Raw genomic sequence first — 23,416 nt, 5'->3', positions numbered from 1 at the left:
ATGTGCGGAGGGTGACGGAGAAGGGCAGCGGGCTGGACTACGCAGCCAAGTTCATCCCCTGCCGGGCCAAGGCCAAGCAGTCGGCGCGCAGGGAGCTGCAGATCCTGTCCCAGCTGGACCACGAGCGCCTCGTCTACTTCCATGACTCCTTCGAGAAGAAGAACGCCGTGGTCATTGTCATGGAGCTGTATCTGCCGGGGACAGCCCCATGGCCTGCCCTGGGTCCCCGCCAGGTGCCGCAGGGCACTGCTCTGTGGAAGCTCACAGCACTGCAGACCCACACGGTGGAGTCTGAGAGGGCATTGATGGGGCACAGCCGTGGGGGGGCGTGGTTCATGTCACTGGGGTCCAGGCAGGGAGCAGCTGGGGTGGGGAGCTCACAGGGCGGGTCCCTGTCATGGACTCGTAGGTCATGCCCACTCTTGGCCCCGTGCGGTCCCTGGGGGGAACCCCCTTCAGTGCGACAGCCCTTCTCCCGGGGGTCCTCTCTCTTGGGGTCCAGCCCCTCCACCTCCTGGAGCCGCACCTCTCTGAGCCTTAGCATGCCTGTCTCTGCCGTGGGCCCCCTCAGAGATTCCCCCTCGTTCTGGGTCCCCGGGGTCTCCACTCCGAGAGGGAATAAGCCCCCCCCACGACCCTGATCTCTAGACCAGAGTGACTCTCAGCCAGCGTAAAACAGGAGGTTTATTGAGTGTCTGAACCCAGCACAGGAAACCCCCTCCCTCCAGCCCAGAGACCCCCCTGCTTCCCAGCTGGGCAGCTGAGATCCCCGGCCCTAAGCCCCCCCCCCCCCCCCCGTCCATTGTCTTCCCTCCAGGTAAACAGGGTCGTAAACAGGGTCGCCTGGGCCCCTCTCCCCGCTTCTGTCCTCTGGCTGGACCCGGCTGGTCCGGTCACCGGGGTCCTCTCTCCACAGCCCATTGTCCTCCCTCTGGCACTGCTCGGTCCAGACCGCATTGTCCAGCTTCCCCTTTCTGCAAAGCTCGGTGAGGGGAGCTGCCAGGGAGCTAAAGTGGGGCACAAACCTCTGGTAGTGCCCCACCATCCCAATGAAAGCCTGGACCTGCTTCTTAGTCTGGGGAGCGGCCAGTCCTCGACTGCCTCCACTTTGGCCGGCTCCAGCTTCAGATGGCCACCCCCCACCTTGTGGCCCAGGTACGACACCTCTGCCATCCCCACCTTGCACTTCTCGGCTCTTATGGTCAGGCCAGCATCTTGGAGGAGACCCAGCCCCCTCTTCACCTGGGACACAAGGTCCTCCCAGGTCTGGCTAAAGACACAGATCTCATCAATGATGCCAGAGCAAAGCCCTCCACCCCCCTGAGCAACTGACCCACCAGGCGCTGGAAGGTGGCAGGTGCCCCTTGAGGCTGAAAGGCAGGACCAGGAACTACTGGGGGGGTGAAGGCAGACTTTGCCCTGGCCTCCAGGTCCGAAGGCACCTGCCAGTAGCCTTTGGTTAGATCCATGGTAGTGAGGAACCGGGCGCCCCCCAACTTGTCTAGGATCTCATCAGTCCTAGGCATAGGGTAGGCATCGGACATGGTGATGGCATTGAGCTTCCGATGGTCCACACCGGACCGACCCGTCCTTTTTGGGGACCAGCACGCTGGGCGAGGCCCAGGGGCTGGTGGGTGGCTGGACCACCCCTAAAGCCAGCATGTCCCCGACCTCTTTCTCCAGGTCCTGGCTGTTTTCCCAGTGACCCTGAATGGGGAGCACCTGGTGGGAGGGTCGGCTCCCGTCTCCACCCGGTGCACAGCCAAGTTAGTGAGCCCAGGCCAGTTGGAGAACAGCTGCCGGTATGAAGGCAGCGTCTCTCTGATCTCGGCCTGCTGGGCAGGGGTGAGCGGGTCTGAGAGGGGAATTGACTCCAGCGAGGGGTCAGCCCCCGCCTCAGGGAGGAGCCCCACCAGGGATCCTCTCCCTTCTCCTCCCACTGCCCACGCAGCCAGCACCAACTTCTCCCAGTCCCAATACGGCTTCATCATGTTGACATGATACGCCCGGCGGCGGTGAGCCCGGTTGGACAGTTCCACCATATAGTTCACCTCGTTTACCTGTCTGATGACCTTGAAGGGGCTGTCCCAGGCAGCTTGCAGCTTGTTCCTCCTCCGGGGATGAGGAGCATCCCCTGGTCCCCGGTGGCATAGGAGTGGGTACGTGCTGAGCGGTCGTACCAGACTTTCTGCTTCCTCTGCGCCCTGGCTAGGTTTCCCCTGACCCAGCCCATGAGCTCCCCGAGCTTTTCCTGGAAGGTCAGGACATGCTCCACCACTGATTCTCCATCGGGAGGGGCCTTCCCTCCCACTCGTCCCGCATCAAGTCCAGGGGTCCCTCACTCTCTTCCCATACAGCAACTCGAACGGGGAAAACCCTGTGGACTCCTGGGGCACTTCCCTGTAGGCGAACAGCAGGTGAGGTAAGTACTTGTTCCAGTCCTGCGGGTGCTGGTCCATAAAGGTTTTCAGCATCATCTTTAGGGTCCCATTGAACCTCTCCACCAGCCCGTTGGATTGGGGGTGGTACGCCAAGGCCCAGGTGTGTCAGACCCCACACTTCTCCCACAAGCGCTGGAGCAGGGTTGACATGAAGTTAGACCACTGGTCTGTAAGGACCTCCTTGGGGAACCCCACCCTGCTGAAGATGGTCAGCAGCGCGTCTGCCACGGTGTCTGGCTGGAGAGAGGACAGGGCCACCGCCTCGGGGTAGCACGTAGCGAAATCTACCACCGCCAGAATGTATTTCTTCCCCGACCGCGTCACCCTGCTGAGGGGCCCCACGATGTCCACGGCACCTTCTGGAAAGGCTCCTCTATGACGGGCAGGGGTCTCAGCGGGGCTTTACACTTGTCTCAGGCCTTCCCCACCCTCTGGCAGGAGTCCCAGCCCTGCAGTGCTGCCGGGCCACATCAGAGACCCCGGCCAGTAAAAGCCCTGCAGCAGCCGGGTGCCGTGATGCCCCGCGAGGGGGAGATCGTGGGCCACGTACACATCTGTGGCAGTACCTCCAGGGCACCAGCATCTGCCCCCTGGCTTTCCAAGGTTCAGTTTGCCTTGAATCAGCCCATTCCCGGTACAGGAATCCCTTCTCCCACAGGAATCTCTCCCGGCGGTCCTCCCCCTGGGATCCGGCACCGATGTGGCCAGCCAGGGCCCTCCGCTTCTCTGGGGAGGGATCCTCCTGCAGCTCCGTCTGGAATGCAGCTGCTGCGTTTGAGGATACAGCCCTGGCTGGCGGTGCCTCAGTTTCCCCACCCTGGGAGAGAGGCTCCGGCCCAGCCCTGTTGGGCCCTACCCTCGGTACCTCAATCCCCCACTTCGGGATGTCCTGTGTCCCTCGCTGCCTCTGGCTCCGGGTAAGGACCAGGGCGCTCTGGGTGCCCTCCGGCCAGTTCTCCACCTCGGTAGGCAGGTGATCGTGCAGCCTGACCTCTTTGGGTCCCTCCTTAGCCCCCCATTTCAGGTGTATCCTCGCTATTGGCACCTTGACGGGGGCCCAAACACTCCCCTCAGGGTCATGTAGGCATCGGGCACTAGCTGGTCTGGGCCCACCATGTCGGACTGCGCCAGCATCATCTCAGCGCCCATGTCCCAGAACCCCTGGATGCTCCTTCCCCCCACCTCCATGGGGATGAGGTGGCGATCGTCCCCCGGGGCCTGTCCCATGCTCACCCGGCGGACAGAGTACGGGCGCTCCGGACCCGGGGACCCACCTTCCCCTGCGGGCCTGGCCTGGCGGTCCCCTCCCCTGGCATAGCCCTCTCGACCGCAGCCCCCGGGCCTGGCGGTGCCCCCTCTCGGTGGACTCCCACCCAGTTAACACCCCGCGGGTTCTGCTTGGCTGCCATTTCCTTCCTCTTCGGGCCTTGGGCCACCTCGTGTCCCTTTGGCCACAGTAATTACACTTCAGGTCCCTCAAGTCCCACGAGGGGGGTCGGCCGCCCCGGCATTCCCGGGCACCCCTGAGTTGGGCTTCCTGGAGTCCCACCTTGGAGAGGTCTCTGGGTGACTCCCCTTCTGAGTCCCCGATGGGGGTCTCCCTCCTGTCCCCGATCTGCTGGCCACAAACTCATCGGCCAGAGCCCCCGCCCTGCGCAGATCTCTGGGCTTCCGGTCCACTAACCCCTCTGCGGTCGTGGCCCCCGCGCCCTTCCCTCACTTGCGGAGATATTCCCCCAGCAGGTGGGCGACCTTGCAAGTGACCCTGGGGTCTTGTGCACACCCCGGAATCGTTTCCCGTACACCTCGGGGGTCAGTTCAAACTCCAGCAGCAAAGCCGGTTTGATCAGGTCAGAGTCCCCCATCTCAATACCATGCCTTTGCTGAACGCCTCTACGGCCTTGGGACCCAGCAGGGGGTCAGAGAGCGGAGCCTGTCTGCGGGGCCAATCTGGTTCAGACCACAGGCCTTCTCAAAGCCTGTGAGATAGGCATCAATAGCCCCCCCTCCTTGAACTGGGCAGCTGTTTGGTGTCTGGATTCCCACAACACTGGCGACTCGGGGCACTTCCCCACTTACCCCCGGCAGGCCCCCTTGGCCCACTGCTCCTCCAGCTCCTGCATCCGCTGTTCTGCAGGGTCCTCTCGTTCTCCCTGTCCGCCCGTCTCCACTCCTCCAGCTCCAGGTCCTTGGCTTCCAGCTCCAGCCTCCGCAGCTCCTCCAGGGAGGAACCCGACTGGGGTCCCCCTGTGCTGACTGGGGAGTCGGGTCTGATGGACGCCCGGTCGCTACCCAGACTGCCCCCACGGCTACTCCCGGCTCTCCGGGCACCCCAGGAGCCCCCCGGGGTCTGGGGCTGTTCCTCAGACTGGTCGTTCTCCACAAGCCGGGCCGTCAGCGGCTCTTTAGTGACCCCTCCCACGCTCAGCCCTCTCTCCCCGCACAGACGTGCCAGGTCCCTCGTGCGGAGCTGGTTCTAGGCCACTTCCAGGCTGGTTCCCTTCAATTCCCTCGTTCTATCGCTGGCCGCCACTCGCTGCCAAGCACCTGCGCTCGCAGCCCACCGGCTGCAGGGTGCATCCGCCAGCCATCCTCTGCTACCACGTTCTCACCCGCTCCCAGGTCGTGCCACTCTCGGCCCTGAGCGGTCCCTGGGGGTGCCCCTTCAGTGCAACAGCCCTCCTCGGGGGGGTCCTCTCTCTCGGGGGTCCAGCCCCTCCACCTGCTGGAGCCGCACCTCTCTGAGCCTTAGCACGGCCTGTCCCTGCTGTGGGCCCCTCAGGGGGGTCCCCTCGCTCTGGACCCCCAGGGCCTCCACCCCCCGAAGGGGATGATCACCCCACACCCCCACCCTGTTCTCTAGCCCGGAGCGACTCTCAGCTGGCGTAACACAGGAGGGTTTAGTGAGCGTCTGAACCCAGCACAGAAACTCTCCGGCCTCAGGCCTGGCGTCCCCCAGCCCAGCACATCCCAGGTGTGGCCGGGCAAGGGAGCTCGCGGTGCCGGGTCCCGGCAGGGTGTGGCCGGGCGGGGAGCTCGCGGTGCCGGGTCCCGGCAGGGCGTGGCCGGGCGGGGAGCTCGCGGTGCCGGGTCCCGGCAGGGCGTGGCCGGGCGGCTGTGGCTGTTCTCCCTTGACAGGCCCCCAGCTGCACGGAGGAGGAGCTGCTGGACAGGATGGCGAGGAAGCCCTCGGTGTGCGAGTGGGAGGTGAGTGCTGGGCCGGGAGCCGCCTGCAGAGACCTCGTCACCCTCCGGCTGGTTCCACCTGCTGGTCACCTCAGACCAACCCCGGGCCCGCCCGCCCCCCCGTGGGGGCTGCTCATGGGGCCTGCCCTGGCGCCAGGCTCCGGACACTGCCCCACAGCGGGGCTGGCTCACCTTGCCTGTCTCCTGCAGGTTCGCTCCCACATGCGGCAGCTCTTGAGGGGCTCAGCTACCTGCATGGCTGCAGCATCCTGCACCTGGATGTCAAGGTGAGTGCGGGGCAGAGCGCCGGGCCCCCCCAGCAGCTCCCCCCCAGCGAGCACGGGGCAGAGCTCCGGGCCCCCCCCAGCGAGCACGGGGCGAGCGCCGGGCCCCCCCAGCGAGCACGGGGCAGAGCGCCGGGCCCCCCCAACTCCCCCCCAGCGAGCACGGGGCAGAGCGCCGGGCCCCCCCAGCGAGCACGGGGCAGAGCGCCGGGCCCCCCCCCCAGCGAGCACGGGGCAGAGCACCGGGCCCCCCCCCAGCGAGCACGGGGCAGAGCTCTGGGCCCCCCCAACTCCCCCCCAGCGAGCACGGGGCAGAGCTCCGGGCCCCCCCCCAGCAGCTCCCCCCCAGCGAGCACGGGGCAGAGCTCCGGGCCCCCCCCCCACAGCAGCTCCCCCCCAGCGAGCACGGGGCAGAGCTCCGGGCCCCCTCCCAGCGAGCACGGGGCAGAGCTCCGGGCCCCCCCCCCAGCGAGCACGGGGCAGAGCTCCGGGCCCCCCCCCAGCGAGCGCGGGGCAGAGCTCTGGGCCCCCCCAACTCCCCCCCAGCGAGCGCGGGGCAGAGCTCCGGGCCCCCCCCCCAGCGAGCGCGGGGCAGAGCTCCGGGCCCCCCCCCAGCGAGCACGGGGCAGAGCGCCGGGCTCCCCCCCAGCGAGCACGGGGCAGAGCTCTGGGCCCCCCCAACTCCCCCCCAGCGAGCACGGGGCAGAGCGCCGGGCCCCCCCCCAGCGAGCACGGGGCAGAGCGCCGGGCCCCCCCCCCAGCGAGCACGGGGCAGAGCGCCGGGCCCCCCCCAGCGAGCGCGGGGCAGAGCTCCGGGCTCCCCCCCAGCGAGCGCGGGGCAGAGCTCTGGGCCTCCCCAACTCCCCCCAGCGAGCGCGGGGCAGAGCGCCGGGCCCCCCCCCAGCGAGCACGGGGCAGAGCGCCGGGCCCCCCCCCAGCGAGCACGGGGCAGGCTCTGGGCCCCCCCAACTCCCCCCCAGCGAGCACGGGGCAGAGCGCCGGGCCCCCCCCCCAGCGAGCACGGGGCAGAGCGCCGGGCCCCCCCAGCGAGCGCGGGGCAGAGCTCCGGGCTCCCCCCCAGCGAGCGCGGGGCAGAGCTCTGGGCCCCCCCAACTCCCCCCCAGCGAGCACGGGGCAGAGCTCCGGGCTCCCCCCCAGCGAGCGCGGGGCAGAGCTCCGGGCTCCCCCCCCAGCAGCTCCCCCCCAGCGAGCACGGGGCAGAGCTCCGGGCCCCCCCCCCCAGCAGCTCCCCCTGGAGCAAGCATGGTGCAGAGCTCTGGGCCCCCCCCCGGCTCCGCCCCCCCCCAGTGAGCACAGTGCAGCGCTCCAGCCCGCCCCCAGCGAGCGCGGTGCCCAAGTGGGGCTGGCTCCAGGCTCCCGGCCACAGAGCCGTGCCTGGGCTAGTGCTTCTCTGAGCATCGGCTTGGTCTCTCCCGTGGCACCTGGCTGGGGGCTTCATGCCCTGCCCCCACCTCCGCTCTTGCATGTCATGGCTTGGCTGTTGTGGAGCCCCCCATGGTACCACCCCCCAGCTGGGCCCTCGCTTTGTCCTGTGTCCCCTCGCCGGCCGTCTCCCTCTGACCCTTGTCCCCCCCGCTCTCCTGCAGCCCGAGAACCTGCTCATGACCAGCAGCGACCAGCTGCGGCTCTGTGACTTCGGCAACGCGCAGCGGCTGGCGCCAGAGGGGGCCCAGTACTGCAAATACGGCACCCCCGAGTTCGTGGGCCCGGAGATCGTCAGCCAGAGCCCCGTCTCCATCGTCACCGACGTTTGGTAACGGCCGCCCAGCCAGCAGCCCCTTGGAGTGCGGGCTGAGCCCCCCGGGGCCCCCGGCCGTCCTGATGGGACCTTGGCTAGGAGGCGGGTGGGTGCAGGATGCCCACAGCAGGGGCTGGGGTGGGGTCGGGGGCCCCACACCCCCAGGAAACAGGGGGGCTTTTCTTCGGGAACCCTGGGGGGCTGGGGCATGGTGGGGGGCAGGCCCTGGAGTGAGTCTGGGACCCCTCCCCTGTTGCCACTCCCCTGTCATGGGCTGGTGCCCCTGGCCTGTAACCATCGCCTTCTCTCCACAGGCCCGTGGGAGTCATCGCCTACCTATGGTAAGGGCCCCTGCCCCCCGGCTGCCCCCTGGCCAGCTGCCCCCCGGCTGCCCCTGCAGCACCCGTGCCAATCACCCCACACCGCGCCCATGGAAACGGGCCCGGGAGCAGCCGCGCAGGGCCACGGTGAAGGAGGCAGCCCCAGCTGGAGCAGGTGCCTGTGGGGAGCCCCCTCTCTGGGGCCCCTACATGCTGCTGGGATGCAGGGTCAGCCGGCCCCTGTCCCCCCCTCCCCCAGGGTGTGGCAAGCTCCCCCAGCTGGCCCCCTTATCCCTCCCTTCCCCCTCCAACTCCCCAGGGCTCAGCCAGCCCCCAGACTCTCCCCCAGGCACAAGCTGGCTCTGGGCGACAGGCACCCAGCCTGGTGGTGGTGGCGTCCTGCCCTCCCGTGTGTGCCACGGCCTGCCCTGCCCCCCGTGGGGCGCCTCGGTGCCCCGGCTCCCCTCCCCCCGTGGGGCGCCCCTGGGGCCCGGCTCCCCCTCCCCCCACGGCGCCCCGGCCAGACTCCCCCTCCCCCCGCGGGGCGCCTCGGGGCCTGGCTCCCCCTCCCGCCCTGGGGCCCCGGCTCCCCCTCCCCCCACGGGGCCCCCCGGCCAGACTCCCCCTCCCCCCACGGGGCCCCCCGGCCAGACTCCCCCTCCCCCCGCGGGGCGCCCTGGGGCCCGGCTCCCCTCCCCCCACGGGGCGCCCTGGGGCCCGGCTCCCCCTCCCCCCCGCGGGGCGCCCTGGGGCCCGGCTCCCCCTCCCCCCACGGGGCGTCTCGGGGCCCGGCTCCTCCTCCCCCCACGGGGCGCCCTGGGGCCCGGCTCCCCCTCCCCCCACGGGGCGCCCTGGGGCCCGGCTCCCCCTCCCCCCGCGGGGCGCCCTGGGGCCCGGCTCCCCCCTCCCCCCACGGGGCGTCTCGGGGCCCGGCTCTCCCTCCCTCGTGGGGCGCCCCAGCCAGGCTCCCCCTCCCCCCACGGGGCGCCCCGGCCGGCTCCCCCTCCCCCCGCGGGGCGTCTCGGGGCCCGGCTCCCCCTCCCCCCGCGGGGCGCCCCGGCCGGCTCCCCCTCCCCCCGCGGGCCCCGGCCGGCTCCCCCTCCCCCCGCGGGCCCCCCGGCCGGCTCCCCCTCCCCCCGCGGGGCCCCCGGCCGGCTCCCCCTCCCCCCCGCGGGGCCCCCGGCCGGCTCCCCCTCCCCCCGCGGGCCCCCCGGCCGGCTCCCCCTCCCCCCGCGGGCCCCCGGCCGGCTCCCCCTCCCCCCGCGGGCCCCCCGGCCGGCTCCCCCTCCCCCCGCGGGCCCCCCGGCCGGCTGGCGTCACCCTGGCTCTCCTTGCCGGCAGCCTGACGGGGATCTCCCGTTTGTGGGCGAGAACGACAAGACCACGCTGCTGAACATCCGCAACTACAATGTGGCCTTCGAGGAGAGCATGTTCCTGGGGCTGACGCGGGAGGCCAAGGGCTTCCTCATCAAAGTGCTGGTGAACGACCGGCTGTGAGTACCCCGGGCCCTGGCCCCGCCTCCCTGGGCCGCCCCCCGCTCCGCCTGGGCCCTCCCAGGCCCCTCCCGGGACATCCCCCTCCACGGCCCCTGCCCAGGCCATCCCAGCCCCCTCCCGGGACATCCCCCCAAGCCCAATCCCCTCCTGCCCGGGCCGCTGCAGCTCCCAGCCCAATTCCCCCCCCACCCCCTGGGCCATTTTTGTCCCGGAGTCGCCGACTGGGGGCTCGGGCACATGACGCCAGCCAGGGCTCTGGGGCAGCGTCTCCCCTCAGGGCCACTCCCCAGGGCCAGGAGCCTGCCCGGCTTCAGCCCCTCCTGGGTCTGACCTCGGAGCATTCAGCCCCGGCTCCCCACCCCACAGAGAGTCCCGTGGACGGGACCCCTGGGAGCCTCCCCCCCCAAAGGGCCCTGCCCCCCACTCGCAGCCAGCCATGACTCCAGCCAGCGTGGGACACAGACGGGTTATTAGTCGTGGGGACCCCCGCGTAGGACAGAGCTTGTGAGCACAGAAATCAGGGACCTGCCGCAAAGTCCAGCTCGGGGGGACCCAGAGCTCCGGGGGTCCCCTCCCCCCACGTCCCCAACCAGGAGACTGACTCGCTTCAGCAGCCCGGCCTCTGTCACCCCCAGCTGCCCCCCTGCGGCCTTTGCCTCCTTCCCGGGCAAACAGGTCCCCTGGTCTCTGTTCCCCAGCATGCCGGCTGGGCTCTGGCCGGGGAGGGGCCCGGCTGTCAGTTGCCGAGATTCAGGTGTCGGCTGGTCTCTGTGCCCCGTTAGCCCAGTTGGCGTCACACCTTGCCCTCTGGGGGTCCCTGCAACGATCACACCCCTGTCCCAACCCCTTAGGGTGACCATATTTCCCCAAGGGAAAACAGGGCATCGTGGGGTTAGCACTAGCCCAAATCCTCCCCGTCCCTGCGCTGGTCTGGTCTGAGCTGCTCATCTGAGCCTGCTCCCCACCCCGCTGGGGCCGGCATTGCCTCCCCCGCCCTGCTCATTCCTCTGCACCCCGCTCGTTTGCGTTGGCAAGGGCAATGGGACAAATGCCCACTTTTGTCAAAAGAGTTGGGGCAGCTGGGACAGAGCTTAAAAACGGACTGTCCTGGCCAAAACAGGACGTATGGTCACCCTACCCCTCCTAGATACTTGAGTTCCACATATGGGAAACTGAGGCACCCACAGTATTCCGACAAAATATTAAGAACATTCCCACTTCATCACACCAGCCCAGCCTAGTCCCACCCCCTTCATGATCGCTGGGGCCTGAGATCCCTGGGCTGCGGCTCGGAGCCGTGACCGAGCCTGGTGCTCAGCCCACATCCCTGCCCAGGCCTTGGTGCCCCAGTGGGGGCCCCGTGGGGGCCTCCGGGCCCCTGCCACAGCCCCCCAGGGCTGTCTGCCCGTCCCCCAGGCTGGGTCAGGTCCTCCTCCTGCCACCCCTGGGCTGGGAGTGACGGGGAATGTCTGGAAGGAAGGGCCAGGGGACTAGGAGCCCACAGTGTCGGGGGCGGGAGCATCCCACGCCAGGGCCCCGGGGGCACGGTGGTGGAGCTGGGCAGGGAGCCCCATGGGCCAAGTCCCCCCATGCCCAGGGACCAGAACCGCCCCAGGCTGGCCCCCGGAGCCAGAGGGAGGTGCCCCACCCCCACATGCAGCGTGCCAAGCCAGGGTGCTGCTGCGGGTGGCCGGACAGATCCCCCGACTGTGCCAGGGGCCTGATGCCAACCCCATTGCCAGGCCTGGCTCTGCTCCCACGGGCAGCAGTGTTGGTGCTGAGCCATGGGGAGGAGGGGGGGCTCACCCTGGGTCTGACCCAGGCCCTCCCCTGTTTGTAGGAGACCCACGCGGAGCAGACGCTGGAGCACCTTGGTTTAAGGTGCGTGGTCGGTTGTGTCCAGCCCAGGGGGATCTCGCATCTGTGGGGGGATGGTGGGCGGGGGGGGGGTGGACCAGTGGAGGGGGCATTGGCGGGCAGGGAGGGGGGCGGCCCGGCAGGGGGTTATTGGCGGGCAGGGAGGGGGGTGGCCCAGTGGTGGTGGGGGTCGGTGGGCAGGTGGCAGCCCAGGGCGGGGGTGTCGGCAGGGAGGGGCAGGCGGGCAGGGGGTGTTGGCAGGCAGGGAGAGGGGTGGCCCGTGGGGGGAGGCGTTGGCGGGCAGGGAGGGGGGCGGAGGCATCAGGCAGCCCCCGGATGCTCCTCTCCGCTCTCCGCAGACCTTGGCCAAGGGGAAATCCATCAGCACCGACCACCTGAAGCTCTTCATCTGCCGCAGGAAGTGGCAGGTCAGGGGGGGCGGCCGGGGCCGGGGGGGCTGGGGCAGGCGACGCTGCCATGGGGCGGAGATGGAGCGAGTGGGGATGACGCCCCCAGTGCAGAGGTCTGAGCTCCTGCGGCGGGCGCATGGAGCCCTGCTGGGCCCCTACGTGGGAGCAGAGAGGGGGTGGGGGGCTCCCGCGCCAGGCCCAGCGAGATCAGTGGGGAGCAGTTCATCCTGGTGCTTTCCTGGCCCCCCACGGCAGTGGCTGAGACAGGCTGGGGCTGCCCACGGCCCCCAGAGTCTGTGGCAGGGCCGGGAACTGAACCCCCAGGCCAGCCCCGCCCCGAACCACTGGCCCACGCGTCCCTTTGTCTGCCCATGGGGGCCAAGCTCCCTGCGCTCCCACCCCAGGACTGTGGGGTGGGGGGTGCTTTGGGCAAAGCCCAACGAGCAAGGGCAGGGACGCTCCTGCCACCCTTCTGGCAGCTCAGGGGCCTTTGGTGAGTTTTGGCCTGGTCCCCTGCACAGCTCCCCCCATGCGGCTCCCCCCAACCCCCTGCCCAATTCTCCCCTTTCCCCCCCCCATGTGGCTCCCCCCAAGGGGCTTCCCCCTCGCAGCTCCCCCAAACCCCTGCCCCATTCTCCCCTCCCCCTCCACGGCTCCCCCCAAGGGGCTTCCCCTCGCAGCTCCCCCCAAACCCCTGCCCCATTCTCCCCTCCCCCCCCACGGCTCCCCCCAAAGGGCTTCCCACTCGCAGCTTCCCCCAAACCCCTGCCCATTCTCCCCTCCCCCTCCACGACTCCCCCGAAGGGGCTTCCCCCTCGCAGCTCCCCCCAAACCCCTGCCCCATTCTCCCCTCCCCCCCCCCGGCTCCCCCAAGGGGCTCTCCCCTTCCCCCTCGCAGCTCCCCCAACCCCCTGCCCCATTCTCCCCCCGCCCATGGCTCCCCCAGGGTCTCTCCCCAGCCGCCCTGTGCAGTTCCCCCACGGCTCCCTCCACCCCCCCCGCAGCCCCTGTGCAGCTTCTGACTGTCTGTCTGCCCCGCAGCGCTCCCCCAGATCAGCTACAAAGGCAGCCTGGTGCCGAGAGCCATCCGGAGCTGCTGGAGGACACGTCCAGCCACCTCTCCATCGCCGTGCCCCGGCACCTCAAGGACTCGCCCGCCCTCTCCTCCTCCTCGGACTCGGAGGAGCTGGACGAGCTGCCCCTCCTCCCCATGCCCCGCCAGGTGGAGTTCTCCGGCTCCCGCGTCTCCTCAACGAGATCCCCACGGAGGACGACGCCCTGGGCCAGGCCGAGGGGGCGCTGGCGGAGGCGGCCCCCATGGAGTGGCAGGCGGAGGGCTCGGGGAGAGGCAGAAGGACGCCAGCCCGCGGAAGAGGCCCCCGGTGGCGGAGGGCCCGGCTCCTCGGACGAGGACTCTGCCGAGGCCCGGCCGCGGCCCGCGGGCCCCGGGAAGGCCCTGAAGAAGGGCCCCAGCCTGGAGTCCCCGGAGGGGGGGCGCCCGGCCGGCCGGAGGGGCGGGCTGCAGCGGGGCAGCTCCGCGGACAGCGCCCTCCTGCTGGGCCTGCCGGCGGAGGACGGGGCGGGGCCGGCGGGCCAGGGGCCCCCCACGGCGCTGAGGAAGGCGGCGTCCATGGAGCTGCCGCGCCGGAGCCCCAGCCCCGGGGGGGCGCCCCGCAGGCAGGCCGAGGAGGAGGGGGGCCAGCGCCTGCTGCGGGGCAGCCCCGTGGAGCCCAAGGTCAGCGGCCTGCGGGGGCCGCTCCTGGAGACCCTGGAGAAGAAGGTGCCGCGGCCCCCCGGCCAGCAAAGCAGCCGCCCCCGGGGCCCCGGCTGGTGCGGGCGGCCTCCAGCGAGGCGGCCCCGCAGCACCCGCCCCCGAGCCGCGCCCGCTGCAGAAGAGCGGCTCCCTTCAGCCAGGGGGACGTGGAGCCGGTGACGGTGCACGCCGCTCGGGCGCCCCGCTGGAGATCCCCGTGGCTCGCCTGGAAGCCCAGCGGCTCAAGGAGTCCCCCTCGCTCTCCGCCCTGACCGAGTCCCGGCCCCAGACCCGCGGGAAAGCTCCTCCAAGCCACCCATCCCTGAGCTGCCGGAGGCCCCCCTGAGCAGGGGCGGGTGCCGGAGGACGCTGCCAGACCCAGAGCCAGCTTGGCAGCTGTGGGCAAGAAGTCCCCCGCCGAGAAGCCTCAAGAAAAGCCCCCCTGCCCACGGCCGGCAGCTGCCGGAGCCGCCCAGGTCCCCCTGCAGGCGGCCCCCAAGCCTAGAGCGTCCCTGCCGGAGCCCCCGGGCCCTGGACTCCAGGCCCCCAAGCCCTCCTCCTATGCACAAGTCATTCAGTCCATCCAGCTGCCGCAGCGCCCGGGCAGCCTGCCCGGCCCGAGCCTCCCCCCGCGGCCCCCCCCGCCCACGCTGCGGAGGTGCCCGCGGCGGGGGTGCCCGCGGCGGAGCGCTCCAGCAGCGCCCTGGCCATCGTGGACATCGACTCGGAGGAAGTCTTCGAGGCCAAGTTCAAGCGGGGCCGGGAGTCTTCGCTCAGCCGCGGCCTGAAGCTCCTCACCAGGCCCATGCGGAGGGCCGGCCCCTGGCCAGCCCGCTGGTGCGGGAGGAGGGGATGTACCGGCCCGGCCCGGCCGGGGCACCGCTGGAGCTCTCCAAGGGCCCGGCCCAGCGGGCCCGGTCGGTGCAGGACCTGCGCGAGCCGGAGGAGGCCAGCTTCATCCGCAGGATGTCCCAGCGTCTCTGGCGCACGCCGCCCATGGAGAGGAAGAAGCCCGAGGAGGAGGAGTCGGGCCGCGAGCCCCCGAGCCGGGGCCGCGTCTCTCTGGAGCCTGGGTCGGGGCAGCTCCAAGGACAAGCGGGACTCGGCGAGCCTGAAATCGGAGCCAGGCAGGAGCGAGGGGTGGGTCGGAGCCCCCCGGCAGGGCACCCGGCGAGTCGCCCGTCGTGGCCATGCGGCGGAAGATCAGCTCCACCGTGGAGCGCCTCTCCCAGCGCCTGCGCAGCCCCTCGGACACAGGGGGCCGGCCGAGGGGCCCCGGGAAGCGGAGCCCGCTGCTGGCCCTGCTGCGGAGGTCCAACTCGGAGGGGAGAACCTGCGCAAGGTGGGGATCCCGCAGAACCAGCTGGCGGCGCAGTCTGCCCTGGCGCCTCCGCCGAGTCCTTCCAGTCCGAGAGCAGCACCCAGGAGGTGGGTGCCAGAGGTGAGCGGGGACAGGGGCTGCGGAGGGGGCCCGGAGCCCACTGGGCCCCTGGGGACGTGCCTGCTGGCAGCCATCTCTACCCCATCGCCACCGCTGGGGCCTGTGCTGGCCCTGGGGCAAACCAGAAACTGCCCTTCCTGGCCCCTCCGGCCGCTGTGCACGGTCCCAGCCCAGACCCCTGCCCACCCCTGCATGGCAGAGATGGGCCCCTGGGGAGCAGGCTGGGGGGTCCCTGGGTGAGCAACCCCCACTCTCAGCCCTGCAGCCTCTCTGGGCCGGCTGGGAGCACGGGCGGTGGTCGTGTACACGGCCACCTGCGGGCGCCTGCAGGGCTTGTCCCGATGGTGGGACCGCGGGCGGCCCCTGGCCGGGGCGTAGTCAGCATGGCCTCGGCCCCTCTCCCCCTGCAGCTCCCAGCGAGGGCCAGAGACGCTCCCGGTGGGACCGCTGGGGCCTGTCCCGCGCCAAGAGGACAAGGTGGCCTCGCAGCCCAACATCCCGGCCAGCCTGCTGCAGGAGGACGGCACCATCGTGGGCAGGCAGTACCTGCGCCATGAGTCGGGTAGGTCCGGCTGGGCGAGGGGCACTGCGCCCGGGTCCTGGGCTGGGTAGGGAGCCCCCGGCGAGGGCAGCAGGGCTGGCTCAGGGATCTGGGGGGGAGCGACATGGGTATCCCGGGGGATATGGGGTGGTGGAAGGTCAGGTGAGGGGCTGGGGAGAGGCCATGGGGGGGAGGGGGCTGGCAGCTGGCTGGGAGCAGGTGTGGGGAGGGAAGGGGGCTTGGCTCAGTTTGGGGCCTCCCCCACTGGGGGCAGGCAGAAGGGGGCAGAGCCCCACAGCACCACACTGTGCGAGGAGCCCTGCAGCCAGCGGAGCCGTGCGCGGGCCAGGGGCGGTGGAAACGGGGTCCACGGGGGCCGCTGCACCCCCAGACGCCATGAAACCAAGGCTGCAAAGACGCCCCCGCTGCTCCGGAGCCAGGCACGGTGCTGCTACGGGGCCCGAAGGGCCAGAGTCTGCCCGAGGCAGCGCTTGGTGGTGGGCAATGCCCCACGTGTTCGGGCGTGGGGTGCTGGGCTCATGGCAGAGCCTTGTCCCGCTCTGAGCAGCCTGGCCCCCCAGTGTCCAGGACCGGCCCCGGGGCAGCCCCCCGCAGCGGAGCGGGCCTTGTGGCGCCTGGCCCTGGTGCTCTGTCTCCTGCGCTGTGTGGTCTGTGTCCCGCTGCGATCACACGAGAGGGCCAGGGCAGGGAGTGGGGCCAGGCCAGGCACTTGGGGGGCACTTAGCAGAGGAGCAGCCCATCTGCAGTCTGGGGGTCCCACAGTTATCCCCTCCCCAGACCAAGGCCCCTGGCCAGGGGGTGGGAGCAGGGCTCTCCCCCTCCAGGGCCACTCCTGGGCCAGCCACAGGGGTGGGAGAGACACTGAGCCAGGGGACCAGCTGGCAGTCCCACGTGCTCCTTCTGGGGGGCTGTGCTCACTGTGGGGCCTGCGCCTGCCAGGGGGCCAGGAACCCCCATTCCACCCTCACTGATGCCTGCCATGTCCCCTCTGCTCCCCCAGACTTCTCCCCCGTTTTCCACATCAAGCTGAAGGACCAGGTGCTGCTGGAGGGCGACCCGGCAACCCTGTTCTGCCTGCCAGCTGCCAGCCCGTCCCCCAAAATCCTCTGGATGAAGGGTAAGTCGGGGATCTGCTGTCTGCGGGCCAGGGCATGGATCTGTGCCCACAGGACTGGGGCCCAGGAGCCGGGACTCTGAGGGTGCTCTGTGTGCATGGGACTGGGGGGGGGCTCTGTGCCCCCAGGACCGGTGCCCAGAGGCCAAGGCTCTGGGGACTCTCTGTGCGTGTGGGACTGGTACCTGGGGCTCTGTGCCTGCAGGACTGGGTGTGGAGCATGCTGGGGAGCTGAAGCACTGTGACCCCCAGGTCTGGGTGCTCCCATTATCGCTCGCAGTGCGGATGCAAGAGCATGACCCCCAACCTCAGGGCCGCTGCTCCAAACCAGGATGTGCCCCAGGATGCCTGGGGCAGCCCTCACTGAAAATGCCAAGGTCAGGGCAGGCTGCGAAAGGGAGAGCAGCTACTCCCCATCCTGGTGGGTAACACCAGAGATGCTCCCCACCCAGTCACAAACGGTGCGTCTGGTGCTCCACACGGGGTATCCAGGCGCTGAGGGAGCAATCACACAGCCACTGCAGTCCAGTTCTCAGGCTCCCGGTCAGCACCTAGGTCCAGCACAGGGAGAAGTTATTTGAAAACTCTGCTCACATTTACCAAATGTTCTTCGGACCCCAAAGGGTCACCGCGTTACCAGGTCAGCCAGTCCTTCAGCCTCTAAAACTAAAGGTTTATTATAAAGAAAAAAGAACGAAGAAGAAGAGATGTTAACTGGTAAAGCAATTGTCACGGAGTGTGGGGGAGTCCAGGCCCTGCACCCCTCTTCCTGGGATTCACTGAGACTCTCAGCCAGCCAGCAAAACAGAAGGTTTATTGGACAACAGGAACACAGTCCAAAACAGAGCTTGTGGGTACACCCAGGACCCCTCAGTCAAGTCCTTCTGGGGGAGCAGGGAGCTTAGACCCCAGCCCTGGGGTTCCCTGCGTTCCTCCACCCAGCCCCCAAACTGAAACTCTCTCCAGCCCCTCCTCTGGGCTTTGTCCCTTTCCCGGGCCAGGAGGTCACCTGATTCCTTTGTTCTCCAACCCTTTAGCTCTCACCTTGCAGGGGGGAAGGGCCCAGGCCATCAGTTGCCAGGAAACAGGGTGTCGGCCATTGTCTGTGTCCAGACCCCTGCACACACCTGCCCTCTAGGGCTCTGCAATGATCATACACCCTTACCCCACCCCCTAGATACTTAAGAACTGCCTAGGGGAAACTGAGGCACCCCCACACTATTGAGAGGAAACATTAAGAACAGTCCCGCTTCGTCACAGCAATCACAGAGACTTCAGAGTCTACACATCAGGTTCCTAGCAGTGGTGGTGAGTTTGCTGGCTTGAAAGTCCCTCTGGAATCACCCAGAGCTCGGATGGGTCAGTCAGTCCTTTGGTCAGAGCTTTGTAGAAAGTTCCTCCCGGGGTAGGAAGCAGGATTGAAGACAAATGGAGATGATGCAGCTGCCCTGTTATATTCCTTTTCCCGTGCGGCTGGTACTTCCTGTGCCCCAAACAGCTTCACAGCACGTGGAGTTCTCGGTCCACAGGCCTTGCTGCCTCCCCAGGCGTGGCCCCCGGCTCCTTTCACTGGGTTCATGGGGCAGCTGACGTCCCTTGATGGGCTGAGGCCAGGCAGGGCTGCCCGCCTGTCGGGGGCATCCCCCGGAGACAAGTGTGGAGATACAGATCTGCCCTCCGCAGCGGTGACGCACCGTACAAAGTGACACAAGCATAGAAACAAGCTCCTCATCCCGGCAAGGGGTACCCTTGTCGCTGGTCCCTCACACGGCCCCGCTGGTCACACTCAGCGCTGTCGTCCAGGGTCCCACGTGGCCCACACAGACCGCAGGGCTCACGCCGCCCCGAGGGTGATGCCTCATGGACGTGGCACCCCGTGAAACCTCCTCAGGCCCTGCCCGGCCTCATGGCGGTCACGGCCCGCCCCTCTCGCCCGGGAGCGCAGCCCTGTGGTCGATGGGCCCCAGGAGCCCGGTGGGGCGCAGGTTGCTCCAGCCCCATGGGGCCCGTCACTTACCCCAGGCCCGGTGCGCTTCGGCCTCGCGCCAGGGACGCTCGTGGCCCGTCCGGGCTGAGGCCACGAGCGAGCTCTGCACGGCCACATGGGTGAGGGCCAGTCTGCACGGCAGCGCGGTAATGTGCCGGGTGTGGTCAAGGGGCGGCTCCCGGCGCTGGGGCAGGGTCCACACGGGGGCTTTGCCGCGCTCGGGTTTTTCACACCCCGGCGCGAGACCATTGCAGCGCGGCAAAGTGCCCCGAGTTACAGGTGCCAACAGGTGCTGCGGTCAGCAGGCTCTGCTGGGCCTGGGGGCTCGCCCAGGCTGGGCAGCTGGGGAATCTCTTATGCTTAGAAACAACTCCCCCCCCCGCCCCCTCCCCACCCGAGTCCAGGCAGCATAGTGTCACGGACCCACAGGATCGGGGCCACGGCCCCAGCATAGGGACAGGCCCCCGAGGGGTCTCGCTTTTCCTCCAGGGGAAGCCACGCGACTTCACCGCCTCCTGGGGCTGGACCTCTGGGCCTGCAGCCCCCCTGGCTCCCCCACCATGAGCTCCAGGCCACGAGTCCCCCGAGACAGACCCCAATGGAGACTTGTACCATCTTGGGGGGCAGCACCCCCTCCGCCAGCATCTGCAGGGACATGCAGCCAGCGTGAGCCGACAGGCGGGTTATTAGTCACCTGGACCCAGCCCAGAGAACAGAAAGTTACAGTCAAGACCATCCTGGTCAGCCCAGAGCCCCGTCTCTCTGATCTCCCTTTGTCCCAGGCCAGGTGCGCCCAGAGCCCTCGGCAGCCAGCCCTCAACTTCCTCCCGCCCCACCCCAGCCCTTTGTTCCCGAGCCAGGGGATGCGGCTCAGCCCCCTGCCCAGTGGTGTGGCGTGCAGATCTCTCTGGGTCCTTGGTTGCTGGGCATCCGTGTCTGGGCAGCTGGATTTGCCCTTGTCTTCTCAGAGCTCCACTGATACGGGACCTAAGGCCCCAGGCAGCTGGGAGCCCTTCTCAGCTGTGTTAGCCTGCCCAGAGAGCGACAGGCCTCTCTCTTCCTGAGGTAACTGCCACACATAGGGGAAACTGAGGCACATATAGGCGTCACACAAATATTACAAAAGAATTCCCACTTTGTCAAACCTAGTCCCTTTGGGTTTGGGTTCTCCCCCTGCTGCCGTGTGCTCTCAGCGGATGCAGGGAGTCGCTCTCAGGGAGGAGAGCGGAACAAGACGAATCTTTAGGCCTTTTGTTGATGGTTTCTCCATCCAGATGTGGGGAGTTCCCAGCTGTGAGATCCAAGCCAAGCTCGGCTGCCGTTGCTGGGTCTCCTCTTTCAGGGAGGGGCGTAAAAATTTCCATCACTGTCCACCCCTGCCTGGCACCTGCTCAGATAGCCCGGCCTGACCGGGAACTGACAGTAGAAGTGAGACTGAGGCTGGCGTTCGACAGAGTTCAGACGCTAACCCCTGGTTCCGGTACCGTCCTGTCTCGGGTAACCCACAGGCGAGCCGGGCAGATCCCGGCCCTGTGTCTGTCAGCGTCTGGCTGAGACCTGGGGATCTTGGCATGGGCTGGTGCTTGGCCTGCTGGTGTCACACCCATTTGTACCCATTTCTCTGAGCCCCTCTCCCCAGTGATCCCATGCTGCCGAGTGTTGGTCCCTGGATTCATCTACTGTGCAGACAATTGCTTTGTCCAGGGACCCAAATCTCCCTTGGACCCAAACCTGCAGGACCAGCGCTGCTGAGGCAGATGGAAGGGCCCTCAGGGGCCATGTGGAGGTTGCTTGGGTACCAGGCCGACCGTGGGGGCTGGGGTGCAGCTGCTCGGTGAGGTCCGGGTGCTCTGAACACCAAGCAGACTGGGAACGAGCCGGGGGCTGGGGTCTCGCTACGGGCAAGTGGCGGGGCTGGCCAGCCAGCCCTGCTCATCCTCCCTCCCCACAGACAAGCAGTCGCTGGTGTCCGACGCCGCGGTGAACATCGTCTCGTGTAAGGATGGCCGCCAGCTGCTCACCATCCCCAAGACGTGCAAGAAGGATGCAGGCCTGTACGAGTGCACCGCTGCCAACGCCCTGGGCACCGCCACCAGCTCATGCACTCTGGCCGTGGCACGTAAGGGCCCTGGGCGCGGGAGGGCGCTGGCTGCAGCAGCTCTGGGCGCGGGCGGCCTGTGGGGTGGCCAGGATCAGAACCGCCCCGCTCCTGTCCAGGGAGCGCCCCGGCGGGGACGGCCAGGCCCTGTCTGCCAGGCCCCCCTGCGGCCGCTCCCCCCCCCCTGCGGCCGCTCCCCCAGGGCGCTCGGGCAGGAGCCTTGGAACGGAGGCTCTGTCTGAGGCCCCCGCGCTGCAGACGATGCAAATGGCAGCAGTGCGGAGCCCCGGGGCCTTTGGGCCAGCGCTAGTCACTCGGCTGGCGAGACGGCCCCAGCTCTCTGGTGCCCTCAGCGCTGCCTGCAACCTGGTCTGGCTAGGCTGGCCCGGGCCCCTCCCTGACCCCCCCTCTGTCCCACCCCATCCTAACCCCGTCCCCTCTCCATTCCCTGCCTCCCCCTTGGCCCCGTTTCTTGCCCAGGCCAGCCCCATTACAGTGCGCTCTGTCTCTCCTGCCAGGCCTGCCGGGGAAGCCGGGCACCCCGGAGATACCTCAGAAGTACAAGAACACGGTGCTGGTGCTGTGGAAGCCTGCAGACAGCTGTGCCCCTTGCACCTACACCCTGGAGTGCAAACTGAACGGTACGAGGCCTCCCGCACCCAGCCGGCGCTGCCTGGGCCCAGGGGCAGGGCTGGAAGGGCCTTGGCTCCCCGGGGGCCGCGCTGGGACCTCGCTCGTCAGTCCCCTCTTCAGCACCCCTCAGCCCTGGGGCTGGATCCCAGCCTGTGACAGGATCCCCAGGGTACAACCTGGGACTGGGGTGCCACGGGGCCCCCTTACCTCTCCAGCCCGGGCTGTCTCCACAAGGCTTTGCTAGTGACCAGCAGCAACCCCCTCCAGGTGCTGTGATCACTCAGCACAACAGGACATGTAGCCCCACACACAGCTAGGCTGCATGAAAGCTCCCAGAGCCGGTCATGAATCACACAGGGAAAGGCACCAACCAGATCCCCCTGACTCCCAGCCTTGCACCCCAGAGCTGCACCGTCCTGCCCCGGGCAGAAGCCCGACCAGTGTAAGTTCATTACCCGGTCGCCCCTCCCTCCCTGCGCAGAGGACACGCACCAGCCCTGGTAACCGGAGCTGAGATTTCCCAAGCACTTCACTCCAACCGCAGGGCTTTAGGTAAAACATAAACCAGGTTTATTCACTCCAGAGCGGTAGATTGTAAGTGATTAGAAGTGGGAGGCAGAGACAGTTACCAGAGAAAATAACCAATATGCACCCAGTCTGCATCTTAAACCTTATTCCTAAGGCCCTGCCAATTTCACGGCTGTGAAGAATGTGTCACAAGCCATGAAATTAGCCCTTCCCTGTGAAACCTTATCTCCCCCATGCTGCTGAGCATGCCCCAGCGGGGGTGGGGGTGAGGGTGGAGGGGCTCCTAGCTGCAAGTCTCCACCAGGCTGGGGAGGGACAGGACTTGTCCTCCCCCTGCACAGCTGCTCAAGGGAGGGGGGATCAGACCCACCTCTGGGGACCTTTCGGGTTGGGACCCCCACGGTTACAAAACCGTGAAACTTCAGATGTAAAATCTGAAAATGTGAAATTAACCAATTTTTCAACTCTCTGGCCGTGAAATTGATCCAAATGGACCGTGAACGTGGCAGGGCCCTACTTACTACACTGGGCAGCGTTTAGATCAAGCAATGTCCTCTCCCCACGGGATGTTACAGCTCTGAATACACAGACTTCTCCTTTACGCCTGGGCCGGGCTCCTCGGTTGAAGTCTTCGTCCTCTCAGTGTTCTTGTGGCTGCCAGTGTAGATGCGGGAGGAGAAAGGCCAGGGCAGATTTACAGCGTATTTCAGGAACAGCCGTACAGCGAAATCTCACCACTTCCTTCACACTGATGATACACGTCCTCGGGCTGAACAGTGGGTTCCAGCAGATCATGACCTGTCATATGACCCTTTACAGGGCACGCTTTGTGGGAGAGATGACACCCACCTGTGAATGATGAATATGGGGGTCACAGGGTGTTATTTTGAGGTTCAGTGTGTCACAGGATCTCGGCAGTCTCCAGGCCTCAGGCCTGCGCAGCTCTGGGATCTGTGGGCAGAGCCATGGGCACTGGGTGCTGGCCCCACACTGGAGAGCACCCGGCAGCCCTTCTGAGGGCCGAGGAGCCCCCAGCAGCACCTCTGGGTGCCTGCCCCTGCAGCCCATGGGGGGGCTGCAGGATGGGATTGAGGACCCTGCTGCCCAGACCCAGGGCACCATCTCCCTGCAGGTCGCAGCGCTGTGTCGATCTCCCACCGCAGCCAGGGAGCCCCTTGGGGCGCTGACGGCTGCACGTCCCTCCCCAGGGGAGCGCGAGTGGAAGACCATCGGCTCGGGCATCGCCGACTGCTACTTCAACGTGACGGAGCTGCCCGCCAGGAGCACGGCCAGGTTCCGGGTCGCCTGCAGCAATAAGGCCGGCCAGGGGCCCTACAGCAACCCCTCGGAGACGGTGGCCATCGAGACAGACGGTGAGCGAGCTCCTGGGGGGGCCAGGCTGGTTACGGAGTGTGGGGGGGCCCTGTCCCAGCCCCACCGCCAGCACAGGCTCGGCCCTTGCTGCCCTGGGGTCGGGGTGGGTCCAGCAGGGCTGGGCCAGGGCCATGGGGATCATGGGGCACCGGGTGGTGTTGGGGCCCTTTTG

General features: G+C 68.4%; 1 protein-coding gene across 1 annotated transcript in view; it reads left to right on the top strand.

The window, feature by feature from the left end:
- The window catches only part of SPEG (striated muscle enriched protein kinase), an 80,474-nt gene that overhangs the window by 49,123 nt on the left and 7,935 nt on the right, over positions 1 to 23,416 (top strand). Inside the window, 32 exon segments of the mRNA XM_074967178.1 lie at positions 2 to 187; positions 5,588 to 5,648; positions 5,838 to 5,856; positions 5,859 to 5,914; positions 7,519 to 7,685; positions 7,985 to 8,011; positions 9,332 to 9,342; positions 9,345 to 9,487; positions 11,331 to 11,355; positions 11,358 to 11,368; positions 11,704 to 11,777; positions 12,803 to 12,837; positions 12,840 to 12,998; positions 13,001 to 13,084; positions 13,087 to 13,140; positions 13,143 to 13,547; positions 13,550 to 13,693; positions 13,696 to 13,794; positions 13,797 to 13,844; positions 13,847 to 14,098; positions 14,101 to 14,307; positions 14,310 to 14,562; positions 14,564 to 14,651; positions 14,683 to 14,827; positions 14,830 to 14,895; positions 14,898 to 14,948; positions 15,359 to 15,415; positions 15,418 to 15,510; positions 16,511 to 16,627; positions 20,563 to 20,730; positions 21,228 to 21,350; positions 23,079 to 23,243. Of these exon segments, the coding sequence (XP_074823279.1) occupies positions 2 to 187; positions 5,588 to 5,648; positions 5,838 to 5,856; positions 5,859 to 5,914; positions 7,519 to 7,685; positions 7,985 to 8,011; positions 9,332 to 9,342; positions 9,345 to 9,487; positions 11,331 to 11,355; positions 11,358 to 11,368; positions 11,704 to 11,777; positions 12,803 to 12,837; positions 12,840 to 12,998; positions 13,001 to 13,084; positions 13,087 to 13,140; positions 13,143 to 13,547; positions 13,550 to 13,693; positions 13,696 to 13,794; positions 13,797 to 13,844; positions 13,847 to 14,098; positions 14,101 to 14,307; positions 14,310 to 14,562; positions 14,564 to 14,651; positions 14,683 to 14,827; positions 14,830 to 14,895; positions 14,898 to 14,948; positions 15,359 to 15,415; positions 15,418 to 15,510; positions 16,511 to 16,627; positions 20,563 to 20,730; positions 21,228 to 21,350; positions 23,079 to 23,243 (3,593 nt within the window).

This window comes from Natator depressus, chromosome 11 (assembly GCF_965152275.1).
Source record: "Natator depressus isolate rNatDep1 chromosome 11, rNatDep2.hap1, whole genome shotgun sequence".
Lineage (NCBI taxonomy): Eukaryota > Metazoa > Chordata > Testudines > Cheloniidae > Natator > Natator depressus.
Note: the sequence above shows the minus strand (reverse complement) of the source record. Positions and strands in the feature narration are given on the sequence as shown.